This window comes from Eumetopias jubatus, unplaced genomic scaffold, assembly GCF_037043125.1.
Source record: "Eumetopias jubatus isolate StellerSeaLion01/CBP00866 unplaced genomic scaffold, mEumJub1_p1.0 scaffold_10, whole genome shotgun sequence".
Lineage (NCBI taxonomy): Eukaryota > Metazoa > Chordata > Mammalia > Carnivora > Otariidae > Eumetopias > Eumetopias jubatus.
Genome location: NW_028274816.1, coordinates 51996766 through 52012083, shown reverse-complemented (window position 1 = coordinate 52012083; position 15318 = coordinate 51996766). Strand labels below are relative to the sequence as shown.

The window sequence follows — 15318 nt, the reverse complement described above, 5'->3', positions numbered from 1 at the left end:
GCCAGCTCCCCAGTGAGGCAGCCCCATCAGGACCCTCTCTACCTAATTCTAGGGTCACTGAAAAGTAACTTACAGGCTTCAGATGGATCCAGTCCTGGCCCCTCCCCCAGAAGTAGGAGTAGACGCCAAGGGAAAGTTGAGATATATAATCCCGTAATCAAGCCTTCACTCCTCTTCCAGGACGCACCCCTAACCAGCTTCTCTGGGACTTACACAAGAGCAGGAGCCCCACCTCCATCCTGCCATGTGCCTGGGACTTGGGGTGTCAAGTTTCCCAGGATTTTCAAGCACTTCCTCCCTCGCCTCCATGGGAAAGGCAAACACGGTGTATAACCACAGACCTGTGGGGGCACCCACACTTCCATCTAGCCTCCCTGACCCTTGACCTCAGGGGCTCTCTCCCCTACCCTAACTCCTAGCACTGGAGTCCTAGCCTAGATCCATGCTTTTGCAACCTGCCCTTCTGACCTGGCCAGTGTCTGGGGCAGGAACCCAGAGCAGATACAGTTGGTGGGGGCTGAGGAGAGCAGAGGGAAGACTGTGTAGGCAGAAGGCAGCAGGGGAGTCATTCAAATCTGAGGTCCAGGGGTGCCGGATGGCTCGATTGGGAGAGCATGAGACTTTTGATCTCGGGGTTATGAGTTCAAGCTCCACGTTGAGTATAGAGATTACTTAAAAATAAAATCTTTAGGGGCGCCTGGGTGGCTGGGTCAGTTAAGCATCTGACTCTTGATTTCGGCTCAGATCATGATCTCAGGGCCGTGAGATCGAGCCCCACATCGGGCTCCACGCAGAGTGTGGAGCCTGCTTGGGATTCTTTTTCTCCCTCTCCCTCTGCCCCTCCCTGCCCCACTCACGCTCTCTCTGCCCTCTCTCTAAAATAAAATAAAATCTCAAAAAAAAACCACACACACAAACACAAACCTGAGGTCCATTCTCCTGCACTGCCCCCAAATCCTCCCTCAATCTCAGCCCACTTCACTGTAGTCTGACTCATGGAGGCGTGAGAGACAGAAAGAGAGAGACTCCCAGAGAGTCGGGAAGAGGCGATGACTGAGGAAGACTTATAGGGAGAAGGAGGCAGAGAGAAAGAGAAAAAGCCCAGAGAGAATTAGAGACAGGACAGAGATGAGAGACCCAGAGATGCAGAGGGCGGGAGGACGAGAGAGACAGAGGCAGAAGCAAAGTGAGACACACACAATTTCAGAGACAAACCACGAGAGACAGAGAATGGGAGACTCCAGCCCAGAACAGAAAGGAACTTGCCTGGGGTCATGTGACCAGTCAGGGGCAGAAATGCACTTGAACCCAGAGAAGTACAGCCAAGTGCCCCACACACCAAAAAGACCTGCCCCAATCCCTGGCTCATTTTGCCAAGCCCCGAAACTCCAGATCAGACCCAAAACCAGACCCAGGACCCCAAATGGCAAAAAAAAAAAAAAAAAGGAAAATTTGGGGGCACCTGGGTGGCTCAGTTAGTTAAGCCTCTGATTCTTGATTTCAGCTCAGGTCATGATCTCAGGGTCATGAGATGGAGCCCGGTGTCAAGCACACTCTGGTCATGGAGCCCGCTTCAGACACCCCTTCTCCCTCCCCTTCTCCCCGCTCACACCCTCTCTCTCTCTCTCTCTCTCTCAAATAAATAAATAAAATCTTTGAAGAAAAGAATGGAAAAGATTTTGCTACTGCAGGGCAAATGGCCACTCCTGGCCACAGTAAGGAGAGCTGAGGTCAGCCTCAAAGAGGCCACTGGAGGGTGCCCACCCGAGGCATCACTCCAGCTGGCTGCCATTCGCAAGGTAAGGCAGGAAAAGAGAAGGGATTAAAAGTCACTGTGAAAACGGCGCAGGGGAGGGCAGGGGGTGTGGACAGAGATGATTTAAGGGCAGCCCCCACCCCTCAGGCATACCCAGAGCTGCCCGGCACAGAACTGGAGCAGATCACACCTCCGCTCAGCAGGTAAAGGACCAGGTGCAGGTCACAGAGGAGGATGACTTTCAAGAGAGGGGTCACCGGCTTCATCTGTCGCTAAGACTGGCGGGGCTCTCCCTTGTCACCTCCTCCAAGGGTTCTCAAGGCCCCTGGGCTTGTCTTTCTGGGGATTTCTCTGGCTCTGTGTTCATTCCCTTGACACGTGTTTTAGAGCCTGCAGGGGAGCTGGGCACCAGGACCTCGGTACTGGTGCTTTACCCAGAAGGTGGCATCTCTCTGTGGACTGAGCCCCTGGGGTCAGAACCCCTGGTTCTTTTCCCTCCACTTCCGCTTCTGCTTCCGCCCCCTTCCCTGTCTCCGGTCTGCCTTGGTCTCTGTCTCTGCGTGTCTCTGTCTAATGTTCCATGTGTGTGTCTGTGTGTCTGTCTCAGTGCATCTCTCCTTTCTGTCACTCTCTCTTTCTCCCCCTCAGTCTCTGTTTAGCTCTGTCTCTCTGTCCTGCCCTTTCTCTTTCCATGTCCGTCTGTATGTCTCTCAGGAAGTATGTGTCTCTCTGTCTCTCCATCTCTGTCTTCTGTCTTTCTCTAGCTCTGTGTCTTCATTTGTCTGTCTCTACCCGTGTCTCTCTATCTCTTATCACTGTCTCTGTGAGAGATTCGGTCTCATGATAGATGATGATAGACAGACAGACAGATGATAGGCGGACATCTACAGGTACTCAGATATCTCACTTGGTTTTTCCATATCCCTCATTATCTCCATGTGTCTCTCTCTGTCTCTCCGTCTGTCTCTGTTGCTGTCTCTCTTACTGGCGGTCTCGTTGTATTTTGACTGTCTCTGCCTCTATTGTCTGCCTGTCTCCGTGTCCTCTCTCTCTCTCCCTCCCCTCCTCTCCACTTCTCTTCCCTCAATCCCTGGCCTTTCCCTGTCCCTGACTCTCCCTACCTCCTTTCTTCTCTTCACCTGCCCTTACTTCTAGGGCCTGGGGAAGGCAAGTCCCAGGAGATGCGGAGTGAAGGGATCCCACTCCCTTCCCGGTCCTGCCCTTTTCCCCTCTGCCCCCCAGATGCTTGCAGATGCTTTCACCATGGACAGTCTGAGCATAGCCGTCTTGCTCGGGCTCCTGGCTCTCACCAGTCTGTTCCTGATCCTCACATCCAGGGGCAAGGGCCGGCTGCCTCCAGGCCCCAGGCCCCTCCCGTTCTTGGGAAACCTGCTGCAGCTGCGCTCCCAAGACATGCTGACTTCTCTCACCAAGGTGCAAGGACCTAGGCTTGGAGGAGGGGGGAGTAACTAGGGGAGGGGTCTCAGGGCCCCAGACCCCCCTGTGATGTCTGTCTTCCTACTCCCAGCTGAGCAAGGAGTATGGCTCAGTGTACACAGTGCACCTGGGGCCCAGGCGCGTGGTTGTCCTCAGCGGGTACCAAGCTGTGAAGGAGGCCCTTGTGGACCAAGGGGAGGATTTCAGTGGCCGTGGCGACTACCCTGTCTTTTTCAACTTCACTAAGGGCAACGGTAAGCCTGCCCGCCCCCCGTCTTCTCCACCCCAACTCATTCCACACCCAGGGAGGGGGTAAGGGTGGGGGACTGTCCTCCCAATTTTAGTGACACTCAGGGCCACTGATCTCACCAATTACACCAGCCAGGATGGCGCCAGACAGGGCTAGTCCAGGTAGTCTGTTTCACCTTCCCTATCCCCACATCCCACCACCATCTTGAAATGCACTTCCACACCAATCCCCACCTCCATCCAACTCCAACCCCATTCTCATCCCAATCCCTACCTCTAGCCTAACCGCATCATCAAGTTTCCATCTCAGTCAGGTGGCCAAATTATCTGGCCCAGCCCACATTGCCCACCTCAACTCAGTCCTCATCAACCCTACCTCCATGTTTCCCGTTCCAAAATCAACTTCATCTGTATCTGCAACGCTGATTCTTCTCCCTTCCTCCATTTCCATTATGAACCCTCTCCCAGTCTCCACTTTAAAATCTGTTATCAAGGGCGCCTGGGTGGCTCAGTTGGTTAAGCGACTGCCTTCGGCTCAGGTCATGACCCTGGAGTCCCGGGATCGAGTCCCACATCAGGCTCCCTGCTCAGCGGGGAGTCTGCCTCTCCCTCTGACCCTCTTCCCTCTCGTGCTCTCTATCTCTCATTCTCTCTCTCTCAAATAAATAAATAAAATCTTTAAAAAAAATCTGTTATCAACCCCATCCTAACCCTTTAGTCAAACTGAACTCTACCACCATTTTTCTTCCCCACCCTATCTTCTCTCAATCACCTATTGAAGTTTTCAGTCCCCAGTTCTATCTTCAACCCTAATCAAACTACCATCACCAAAACCAACCCTGGCCCATATCTACCCAAGCCCAAGCTCAATCTCAACCCCAATCTACCAGTCCTCCCCATTCTACACAACTCCATTCCCACTGGCAACCTCAAACCCAATTTTATCATGAGTCCCATAACCGCCCCCCATTGCCCATTGTCATCCCCATCCAAAGCCAAACCCAAATCCACCCACCCAGCCACTTACATCAACTTCAAACCTCTTCTATCTCAATATCCTGTCCTCCTTAGGTTTGGAAATCACCTAGTCTTGTGGGTTTTCTTTTTTTTTTTTAACATTAGTCATTTATTCAAAAGAAGCCATGTATGACGGGGCCCAATAAATGACAAAGGAGAGAGAGAGAGTAAGTTGGCAGAAAGTTGCTCTGATTGAAAAGGAGATCCTGGAGGCTTGCACCTTGGACTATTCTTCTCCCCCTAAAGAAGCCCTAGGGCTCCCCCTGTCCCCTTGACTAGATGAGTCCCAGCTGCTCCAGAATTTGGAAGTAAAGAGCTCTGTTTAAAAGCAAAAACCCACTATTGTGTATTGAATACACTTTCTACTTTCATGTCCCCTTCCTGGGCTTGATCTTATGACCTCACCAGTCCACGTACACCAAATGCAAGGAGGGGGACACAGAGCAATTGAGAAAGTCACCTTGCTACTTTCTCACAGAGAACATCTGGATACATACATTATCTGTTACTAAAAATAGCTACCATCTAATTCTTCAATACATAGTACAGAGGGTAACAAACAACAGAGTTCTGCTGCTTACTGGCTACGTACCTCTGGACAAGTGGCTTCCTCTCTCTGACCCTGAGTCAGCTAGCATGAGAAAGTTGTTACAAGTCAATGAGATAATGCAGAAAATACAAGGCAATCACTGAGATTTTTTTCTTCTTTAGCATCTAGTTCTCTGCTTGCTCCAGGGAAATCAGAGATAAACACATCAGAGACCTTATCCTACTGTAGTCCCATCAACAGACTATGACCACCTACAGTGGTCAGGGCTGGGATGGGGATGCAGGGAAACTTTGGGAGCCCAGAGGAAGCACATGAGCCAGGCAGGGAGGGAGGGCCAGCAAGGGCTTCCTGGAGGAAGGGACCTCTAAGTTGAGACCTAAAAGATGAAGATCACCAGTCAGGAGCAGACAGAAGGTGAAGAGTGTTCTGGAAGAAGGACCAGCCTGGGCAAAGACCCTGAGTCCAGGGAAAGAAGAGAACAGGGTCTGTCTTGTTCCTGGATGAGGTCCCAATGTCTCAGTGTTTATTTCTCCTTTCTCCCTTATTTGTGCTTTCATTAAATAATAAGCATTCACCAACATCTCCCATGTGGTAAGCTCTGTGAGGGCAAAGCTGGGGACATAGTGGTGACCAAGACAGCCCCTCCCTCCTTCCACTCCCACCCCACCTTCACAGCTTAGAAAAGGAGATAGCCCGATGGCCAGACTGTGATAATCCACAGTGATCAGGTCTGTGTTGAGGGAAACAGAGGCAGAGTGATAAGGACTATGGTGAGGAAGCCCAGAGCCCTATGGAAGCTCAGAGGTAGCACCTGACCTAGCCTGGAGGGTTAGGTAGGACTTCCCAGGAGCGGGTAGATTCCAAATTCTCAGCCTCTCTCCCAGCAAACACCAGGAAAGGGGACTCGGATAGCAGTAGTCTTGGGGACAAGTGCATCAGTTGAGCTGGCCCCTCTCCTCTCTCCAGGTATCGCCTTCTCCAACGGGGACCGGTGGAAGGTCCTGAGGAGGTTCTCTGTCCAGATTCTGCGGAACTTCGGGATGGGAAAGAGGAGCATTGAGGAGCGGATCCAGGAGGAAAGCAGCTTCCTGCTGGCAGAGCTAAAGAAAACTGAAGGTCGGGGTCCCCAAACGCAGTAGATACTCCCTAACTCACACCCATCCTACTTAGTAGTCAGGACTGGCCAGATAGTGTGGGCACCAGCTCAAAACCCCTGGAGGCTCCTCACTTGGCCTGCGGTAAGAGTGGCGCCCCCTGGAGGTGGATCGGCTTCTGGTGCTGTGTTCGTTGAGGTAATGGTGACCGGATAAGTTATGGGGCGGCCTCTCTGTTGCTGTCTCTGGGTGGTTTTTGTTTTTTGTTTTTTTAAGATTTATTTATCAGAGAGAGAGAGGGAGGGAGGGAGAGAGAGTGGGCAGGGAGGGGAGAAGGAGAGAATCTTCAAGCCGGCTCCCTGCTGAGTGCGGTGACACACACGGGGCTTGATCTCCTGACCTTGAGATCATGACCTGAGCAGAAAACAGGAGTCCACCACTTAACCCACTGAGCCACCCAGACACCCCCTCTGTGTGGTATTTTTTTAAAGGAAAGATTTTTATTTTTTATTTATTTTTTAAAAGATTTTATTTATGTAGGGGCGCCTGGGTGGCCCAGTCATTAAGGGGCTGCCTTCGGCTCAGGTCATGATCCCAGGGTCCTGGGATCGAGCCCCGCATTGGGCTCCTTGCTCCACGGGAAGCCTGCTTCTCCCTCTCCCACTCCCCCTGCTTGTGTTCCCTCCCTCGCTGTCTCTCTGTGTCAAAAAAAAAAAAAAGATTTTATCTATGTATTTGAGAGAGAGAGAGAGAGAGAGAGAGAGAACATGAGAGGGGGAGGGGCAGAGGGAGAAGCAGACTCCCTGCTGAGCGAGGAGCCCCACGTGGGACTCGATCAGGGGGACTCCGGGACCGTGACCTGAGCAGAAGGTAGACATTTAACCGACTGAGGCACCCAGGCACCCCTCCGTGTGGTATTTTGAATGCAGTTTGTATAATTGTGGTGGAAGATGATGACACTCTTGAGAACGCACTACTTGTGGGGCCCTGTGTTAAGCACACTTTCACTCATAAGCCCCTTAAGCCTCTGAACGATCCATTTTGCAGATGAGGAAACAGAGGCACAGAAAGGTCAACTAACTGGCTTGAAATAATAAAGCTAGTCCGTGGAGGAGCCAAGATTTAAACCTGTGTCTAAGGTCCACACTCAACACACTAATGCCCATTTACTGAGTGCTTCCTGGGGACCTGGAGACCCATCTCACCTCCCCTGAAACCCTGGGAAGTTATTACAAGCGATAAACCTGAGGCCCAGAAAGATTTCTTACGTGCCCAGGAAGTGGCAAAGCTGGATGTGAACCCAGGTCAAAGCTGTGCACCCATGAAAAAAAATTAAAAATAACCAACACTTGGGGCACCTGAGTAGCTCAGTTGGTTAGGCATCTGACTCTTGATCTCAGCTCGGGTCTTTTTTTTTTTTTTTTAAAGATTTTATTTATTTATTTGACAGAGAGAGAGAACACAAGTAGGGGGTCAGCAGAGGGAGAGGGAGAAGCAGGCTCCCCATTGGGCAGGGAGCCCGACGTGGGGCTTGATCCCAGGTCCCTGGGATCATGACCTGAGCCGATGGCAGACGTTTAACCAATTGAGCCACCCAGGCGCCCCTCAGCTCAGGTCTTGATCTCAGGGTCGTGAGTTCAAGCCCTGCATTGGGCTCCATGCTGGGCATGGAGCCTACTTAAAAAATAAAAATAAAAGTAACCAGCACTTACATGGTGCCTACCATATAGCAGCACTGTTCCAAGAACTTTGTGAAGGAGATCCTATTATAAACCCCAATTTACAGGAGAAGTAACTGAAGCGGAGAAGTAAACAGCCCTCTACCCTGATCTCCAAATCTTGCTGGCTTTTGAGGGGGGAAATGTGGCCAGTGATGCTTCAGGGATTAAATGATATGATGTAAATAAAGCAATAATGACTGCCTGAGTTAGTTTCCTATGGCTGCTATTTAAAACAAAAAACCCCACAAACTTAGTGACTTAAAGCAACACAAATTTATTCTCTTACAGTTCTGGAAGTCCATAAAACTAAAACGGGTTGGCAGGGCAGGCTCCTTCTGGAAGCTCTAGGGCACAATCCATTTCCTTGCCTTTTCCAGCCTCTAGAGGCGCCCTGCATCCTTGCCTTGTGACACTTTCCCCTACCCTCAAAGCCAGCAACATAGCATCTTCCAAAACCTCTCCCTCTCTTCTCTCTCTTTCTCCCTCTCTCTCCACCAATGCGTCCCTTTCCTTACTCAGACCCTTCTGCCTCCCTTGTGATTACATTAGGCCCACGTGGATAAACCAGAATAATCGCCGCATCTCAAAATCCTTAACTTAATCTCGTGTTCACAGGCTCTTAGAGAGGAGGACATGGACATTTTGGGGGGCAACTATTCAGCCTACCACACCACCGTGGTTCATACAGGCTCAGGATGGGCCAGGCCCTTAGCCAGTCACACTTTTACTGACTCCTTACAACAGCTCCATGAGGAGAAGACTGTCATCAAGCCCATTTTACAGACGAGAAAACCAAGGCTCAGAGAAGGGAAGTCGGTTCATCCCGGCGCCCCCTCTCTGCAGATGCCTCCGAGGACACCCTAATGGTGGACTGGTTCCAGCTCATCCACGAGAAGCAGCTACTGCTGCGGCAGGAGTTGGAGCTGATGTACAAGTGAGGGGTCCAGCCGCCACACGGAAACTGAGCGGCCAAGCCAAAATCCAAACTATGTCGATCTAACTCCAGACTCAGTTTCCTGGGCCATGCTGTTGTTGTGATGGCTAATGTGTTATTGTCTGTGATCTGTTCAGTCATGGGATCATTGGGTGTCGGGTGTCGTGTTGCTCTGCCATTGCTGGGTGAGGTCGTAGTGTTGTCAGGCACTGACTGTGCGATTGTATGGTGTTGTGTATTGTATGTATGTTGTTTTGTGTGGTGTGTGCTGTGTGTTGTATCGTGAAGAATGGCCTGTTCCGTTGTTTGGTGTGTTGTCATTGTGCCGAAGGATGTTGTGGGTTCTGTCCTTCCTGGTGTGTTGCCAAGGACTCGGGGTGTTCCGCTGAAGGTCAGGTGGCCAAGACCATTTGCTCTGTGCTGCGAGTCACACTGGCATGGTTGGGTTGGATGTCGTGCGCTCTAGTGCCGCCCGGGGTCTGGGGTGTTGCACAACGCGCCCCCTGACCCACTCCGCCCCTCACTCTCAGGCAAGCCCTTCGACCCCACGTTTGTGCTCAGCCGCTCCGTGTCCAACATTATCTGCTCTGTGATCTTCGGCAGCCGCTTTGACTACGACGATGAGCGTCTGCTCACCATAATCCGCCTCATCAATGACAACTTCCAAATCATGAGCGGCCCTTGGGGAGAGGTCAGGAGGCCCAGGTTGGGCGGGACAGGGTTGGGGTTCATCCAGTCCTGGGAAACGGGGAAACAGTGGGCGGGGAGAGGATGCGTTGGACTCTCCTTGGCCCCGCCCCTTCCCGTCTGGTTCCGCCCCCGCATCGCCCTAAGCTGTCTAGCCAAGGTCAGTCTCCGCACCGAGTTGCCACAGACACACAGGGCCCCCGCCCCACCTCGGTCTCACCAGAACCCAGCTGACCCACAAAACCCCGCCCGTGCCTATCTGCTCCACCCTGACCTCACTGACAACCCCTCCACACAAACACACACGCGCGCGTGCGCGCCCTCCCTGATCCTTCAAACCCCTCCGACTCTCCCTCATCCCCAGTTGTACAACATCTTTCCGAGTCTCCTGGACTGGGTACCCGGGCCGCACCGACGCCTTTTCCAGAACTACAGGTGCATGAAGGACCTCATCGCCCGCAGCGTCCGCGACCACCAGGACTCCCTCGACCCCAGCTCTCCCCGGGATTTCATCGATTGCTTTCTCAACAAGATGGCACAAGTAAGCCTGGCCTGGAAGTCGCATTTCTAGTCTGACCTGCTTCCCTCCGCCTCAAACCAACGAGGATCCCGGGTTGAGCGGGTTTGAGACCGGTCTCCCTACATCTGGGGAGTGAAGTTGGAACACCTGGCCACTCGGGGGCCCACCGCCAATTAACAGCTCATTAAGAAGTCCTTAAGGATCTGTTAATCGTGGGCCCTGCGGCTGAGATTTTCTCTACCCGGTCCTTCCGCGCTCCCCAGCTTCCCCGAGGAAAGAAAGTTAAACAGGGGAGGGACTGAACGGACACACCCAGCAGGGAGTCGTGCAGATCTGTGGGGAGCGGGTCGCACAGACTCCGAGCCTGTGGTCAGTGATCCGGCCCGGGCTCATATCCCCACCCCTCAACCCGCGCAGGAGAAGCAGGACCCGCACAGCCACTTCCACATGGATACCCTGCTGATGACCACACATAACCTGCTCTTTGGCGGCACCGAGACCGTGGGCACCACACTGCGCCACTCCTTCCTAGTGCTCATGAAGTACCCAAAAGTGCAAGGTGCGTGCGCCCCAAGCCTGGCCGGGAGATCCTGCACACAGCGCCGCGGGGCACACCTGCTCGGCACTCGGGCCCCACGAGCCTCAACTCGCCTACCTCTAAGCCCCGCCCACAACCAATGGGCACGGCCCCGCCCAGCATGCCAGAGAGCCCAGGCCTCCAGTTTACGCCTGAGACCCCCAGCCAAACCCACAAATCCACACGGAAGCCCACCCCATCCATAGGCTCCCGCGGTCCACACAGTCGGCCGGAACCCGGACGCCGCCCTCGTGGTCTTGCTTTGCGGCCCACCCCTGACCCTGACCACACAGCACGCGTCCGGCCTCAGCGCCCCTATCTCACAGTCGGCTAGAGCCTGGCCCCGAGCCTCAGCCACAGGGCCAGCCAGGAACCATCAGTCTGACCCTCCCTGTCTGACCACCCGCCCACACAGCACGGTCTGGGACCCCACCGCTCCAAACCCCGCCTCTGGGCGGATCCCGAAACCCTGGCGTCCGGCACTGAGTCTATTACGGTCCATACCGCCTGCCCCACCCCCGATCTCTCCGGGCTTTCGTACAGCCTACCCACTCGACCCACCCTCCCTCCGGCCTGGTCCTCGAACCCCGCCCGCTGTCCCATCCGGGACTTGGACTCCAGGCAGCCCCTAAGCCCCGCCCGCACAACCCCGCCCCTAGGAGCCCTGGCACCAACCTAATTTTCACTCTCACCTACGTCTCCCAAACCAACCCTTCCCTTCGAGGCTCCTGCTAACCATCACAGGCATCTCTGTAGCGGCGTCCCTACTGGGAAGCGTAGGCTGGACCTCCACACACACATGCACACATGCACACAACTGGGAGCCCAGTCGAGCCCACTGGTACCCTTGACTAACGCTCCCCCCTCCACCTCCAGCCCGCGTACAGGAGGAGATCGACCGCGTGGTGGGTCGCGCGCGGCTGCCGGCGCTGGAGGACCGAGCGGCCATGCCTTATACAGACGCGGTGATCCACGAGGTGCAGCGCTTCGCAGACATCATCCCCATGAACTTGCCCCACCGCGTCACTCGGGACACGGCCTTTCGCGGCTTCCTGATACCCAAGGTGTGCTGGGCACCTGGCAATGGACGTCTGGCACACTAGGAAGAGGCATCCCAGACTTGGGAATGGCATCCGGGTCTCTAGCAAGGAGGCTCCCAGGCCCTAGCCATCAGTACCCCGGGCCTTAGTGACTGGCATCCCAAGCCCTAGCAACAGACATCTGAAGCTCTTAAATCCAGAACCTCAGCCCCTTCCCAGGACCTATTCAGTACTATAATGGACTGACCCTGACCTGAACCTCAGACCCCTTCCCCAATACAGCTCCCCTTCCTAGGACCCCTCTCCAGCATCTCCAGGGTCTAAGACTTCATCCTGGGGACCCGCTGTGCCTAAACACTGTTCTGAGAGAACTCTCCCTCTTCCCAGAAACCCCAAATCTGCTCTGACAAGGGGAGGTATCCCCCATCCCTGTCAACACAGTTTCCAGCACCCATCACTTGTAACTCCAGACAGCGACATGCATTTCCTGAATCCCTGTTGGCAGTCCTAGGCTCCATGACCCTTTATCAAGTTCCAGGGGCCTCCAGCCCTGTGGAGTGAAATTTCAGCTTGAGAATCTCCCAGACCTTCTGCCCCTACTGATTCTGCCTCCCCACCCACACAGGGCACGGATATCATCACCCTCCTTAACACCGTCCACTATGATCCCAGCCAGTTCCTGACGCCCCAGGAATTCAACCCTGAGCATTTTCTGGATGCCAATCAGTCCTTCAAGAAGAACCCTGCCTTCATGCCTTTCTCAGCTGGTGAGAGCCATGGGGACAAGAGTCAGGGTCTTTTGGGTCCTATATTCCTACCTACATTCCTCGTTCCTCATTCCACTCTCCAAACCCTCTCGTTTCTTCATCCCACCGCATCCTCAGCTTTGGATGTGCGGAGACGTTTGTTCTCCCTCCCAACTCTGCTCCTATAGGCAGATAACGGCTAAAATCCTTGTGAAGGGAGGAGGGGGAAGTAGGATATTAATTCAACTTGGAAGCAGTCACCGTCAGTCTCCCCACTGGGTGGCGCAGGTGAGCAGTTCTAGTTTCCTCGGCTTTGGTCTTTATCCTGCTGAAAAAAACCTTTCCTGTTTAACCCAGTGGCAGAAATAAAAAGGAGGAGGGAGGAATAATAATAATAAGCCACCTACCATATTGCCTACTGTGTGCCAGGCGCTACTTTTAAGAAGAGCTATTAGAGTGGTGGCTAAGAGTTAGGTCTTCCAGCCAGACCCCCAGCTCTGTCATCTCCTAGCTATGATGGCCTTGAATATGTTACTTCACCTCTCTGTGCCTCAACTTCCACATCTATAAAATGGAGAATGATAGATAAAATTCCAAGGCCCACCTCTTGGAATTGTTAGGATTAAATTAATTAATATCAGTATAGTGCCTAGAGTAACATGTGACACGCAGTATGACCTACCTGGCATTATATTCTCATTTCTTTACCTGCATTTAGCATTCACAACAACCTAATGAAGCACCACTATCATTTATTTTATTTTATTTTATTTTTTTATCATCCCCATTTTAAATACCCAGAAACTGGCTTGCCCAAGAGCACAGAACTAGTAATGGCAGTGTCAGAGTTCGAACCCATGAACTTGTCCTTGTATCGGCCGGATCCTTTTTGGCCCCGGATTTACTTAATGCATCTTTCCCAGACCTTTAGAAGGGTGGCTCTGTGACGTCTCCAGTCATTAGCTTCGTATGTTCTTCGAGAATTTGCGACTGGAGCCCCCCACCCCCATCTTATCTCGCCGCCCCTCCGCACCCTCCCACCCCCGCAGGTCGCCGACTGTGCCTGGGCGAGTCGCTGGCGCGCATGGAGCTCTTCCTCTACCTCAGCGCCATCCTGCAGAGCTTCTCGCTGCAGCCGCTGGGGGCGCCCGAGGACATCGACCTGACGCCGCTCAGCTCCGGGCTGGGCAACTTACCGCGGCCTTTCCAGCTGTGCCTGCGCATGCGCTGACGCCACGGCCCTTCCAGCTTCGCGAGTGAGCGGGGAGGCCGGCCGGGAGCTGCCCCCGTCCCCGGCTCGTTCCGCTGTGCCCCCATCCCATCGCCCTCACGCTCGCCTCCCCAGCCCCCAACCCCCAACCCCCATCTTGACCTGGTCTGCGCCCCCAGAGGCAGAGAAACGCAAGGGGAAGGAGAAGAGCTTGCCTCGTTCTATTGCGCGCCCTTTTGGGGGCTGTTTTCATCATTTTCTAATAAAGTATCTTTATAAAAGATTCAAACCTGCCTGAGCTGAATTACAGGGAGGAGGGCAGCCCCCCTAGGTTGGGGAGAAGGGAGGTCTGGCTCAAAGGAGACACCGAACTGACTAGTTCTACCTTCATCCTTAGAGTGGCTAGAAATTGGGAGAAATTGTGTCCCGGGGTAAGGGCCGGACGACAGCCTGACGACAGAGAGACAGAGAAACCAAGGCAGAGAAAAAGACAGAAGCCCAGAGATACACAGGACGGGTCTGCAAGAGATGCAGGGTGCCATACAAGATGGAGATGGAAACGGAAGAAGGGAGAACTTGACAGACCGGGAGACAGAGACACAGAGACCGAGAAATAACACTAATACTTACACAGTGTTTCCTATTCACTCTAAAATTTCTCTATAAGACAAAGAAGCATTACACACTTTTTAAAAGATTTTATTTATTTGAGAGAGACAGTGAGAGAAAACACGAGCAAGGAGGAGAGGGAGAAGCAAACTCCCCACTGAGCAGGGAGTCCGATGCAGGGCTCCATCCTAGGACCCCGGGATCGTGACCTGAGCCGAAGGCAGACGCTCAACCAGTTGAGCCACCCAAGCGTCCCACATTATACACTTTTAGAGACTCCGGAGAGGTGAAATGACTTGGCCAAGATCACATAGCCAGAAGCAGGCAGGGCTGGGGACAAAACTCAGACTCCAACACTGCTCCCTTCCACATCACAAGTCGGAGACACAGAGGAAAGCAGAGGGGTACACGGATGGAGAAATGGGGAGACAGAGAGAAGAGAGAGAGATAAAGAAAGAAACAGAAATGGCCAGAGAAGGCCAGAGAGGAAGAGCTATGAAGGGGAGAAGTAAGACACTGGAAGACTACTCAGACTATTCCTTTGTCTTGCAATTCCTCCCTTTGGGGTGGGGATAGCAGTCCCGGGGGGCACGGGCCCTCCTGACCTGGGACTGGATTTGTCAGCCTGACATCCTGCTGACAGAAGCATTTCTCAACAGATGGGTGTCTTCAGTTCCGTGGAGTCAGAGTGAGGCAGAGCGGTGGTGGCCCCCCAGCCATGGGCGGAGGTGGCCTGGATGACCCTACCCTAAACGGGGTCTCCCCAAGGCCATCCAGAGACTGGGACATGCTCTGCTGAGACTTATAGGCAGTCCCCACACTAGGCATCGGCTCCTTAATCCCCATGCTGTTCTCACCACAGGCCAACTACAGAGTCTGCCCCAAGGGCCCAGGCAGAGACACGGAGGGGGAGAGAGAGAGGGAGAGACTCTGAGGTCTTGAGGAAGAAAGATGAAGAGACAGCAAAGAGAGGGCAGGGCGCCTGGGTGGCTCAGTTGGTTGGGCGACTGCCTTCGGCTCAGGTCATGATCCTGGAGTCCCGGGATCGAGTTCCGCATCGGGCTCCCTGCTCGGCGGGGAGTCTGCTTCTCCCTCGGACCCTCCCCCCTCTCAGGTGCTCTCTCTCTCTCTCTCATTCTGTCTCAAATAAATAAATAAAATCTAAAAAAAA

At 53.5% G+C, this 15318-nt stretch overlaps 1 protein-coding gene across 1 annotated transcript; it reads left to right on the top strand.

Moving 5' to 3' along the window:
- Positions 1-3016: 3016 nt before the first annotated feature.
- LOC114202473 (cytochrome P450 2F5) lies at positions 3017-13559 on the top strand. Its single transcript, XM_028095680.2, has 9 exons — positions 3017-3190; positions 3285-3447; positions 5976-6125; positions 9289-9449; positions 9810-9986; positions 10383-10524; positions 11419-11606; positions 12208-12349; positions 13378-13559. Exons 1-9 carry the CDS (start codon positions 3020-3022, stop codon positions 13557-13559), a joined length of 1476 nt encoding a protein of 491 aa, XP_027951481.1. The 5' UTR covers positions 3017-3019.
- Positions 13560-15318: the final 1759 nt, after the last annotated feature.

Excerpts from the sequence above, each read along its gene's own strand:
- LOC114202473 (XM_028095680.2), top strand. The coding sequence starts at position 3,020 with ATGGACAGTCTGAGCATAGCCGTCTTGCTCGGGCTCCTGGCTCTCACC. Across the intron at positions 3,448-5,975 it reads CAACTTCACTAAGGGCAACG|GTATCGCCTTCTCCAACGGG; the intron begins GTAAGCCTGCCC and ends TCCTCTCTCCAG. Across the intron at positions 11,607-12,207 it reads GCGGCTTCCTGATACCCAAG|GGCACGGATATCATCACCCT; the intron begins GTGTGCTGGGCA and ends CCACCCACACAG.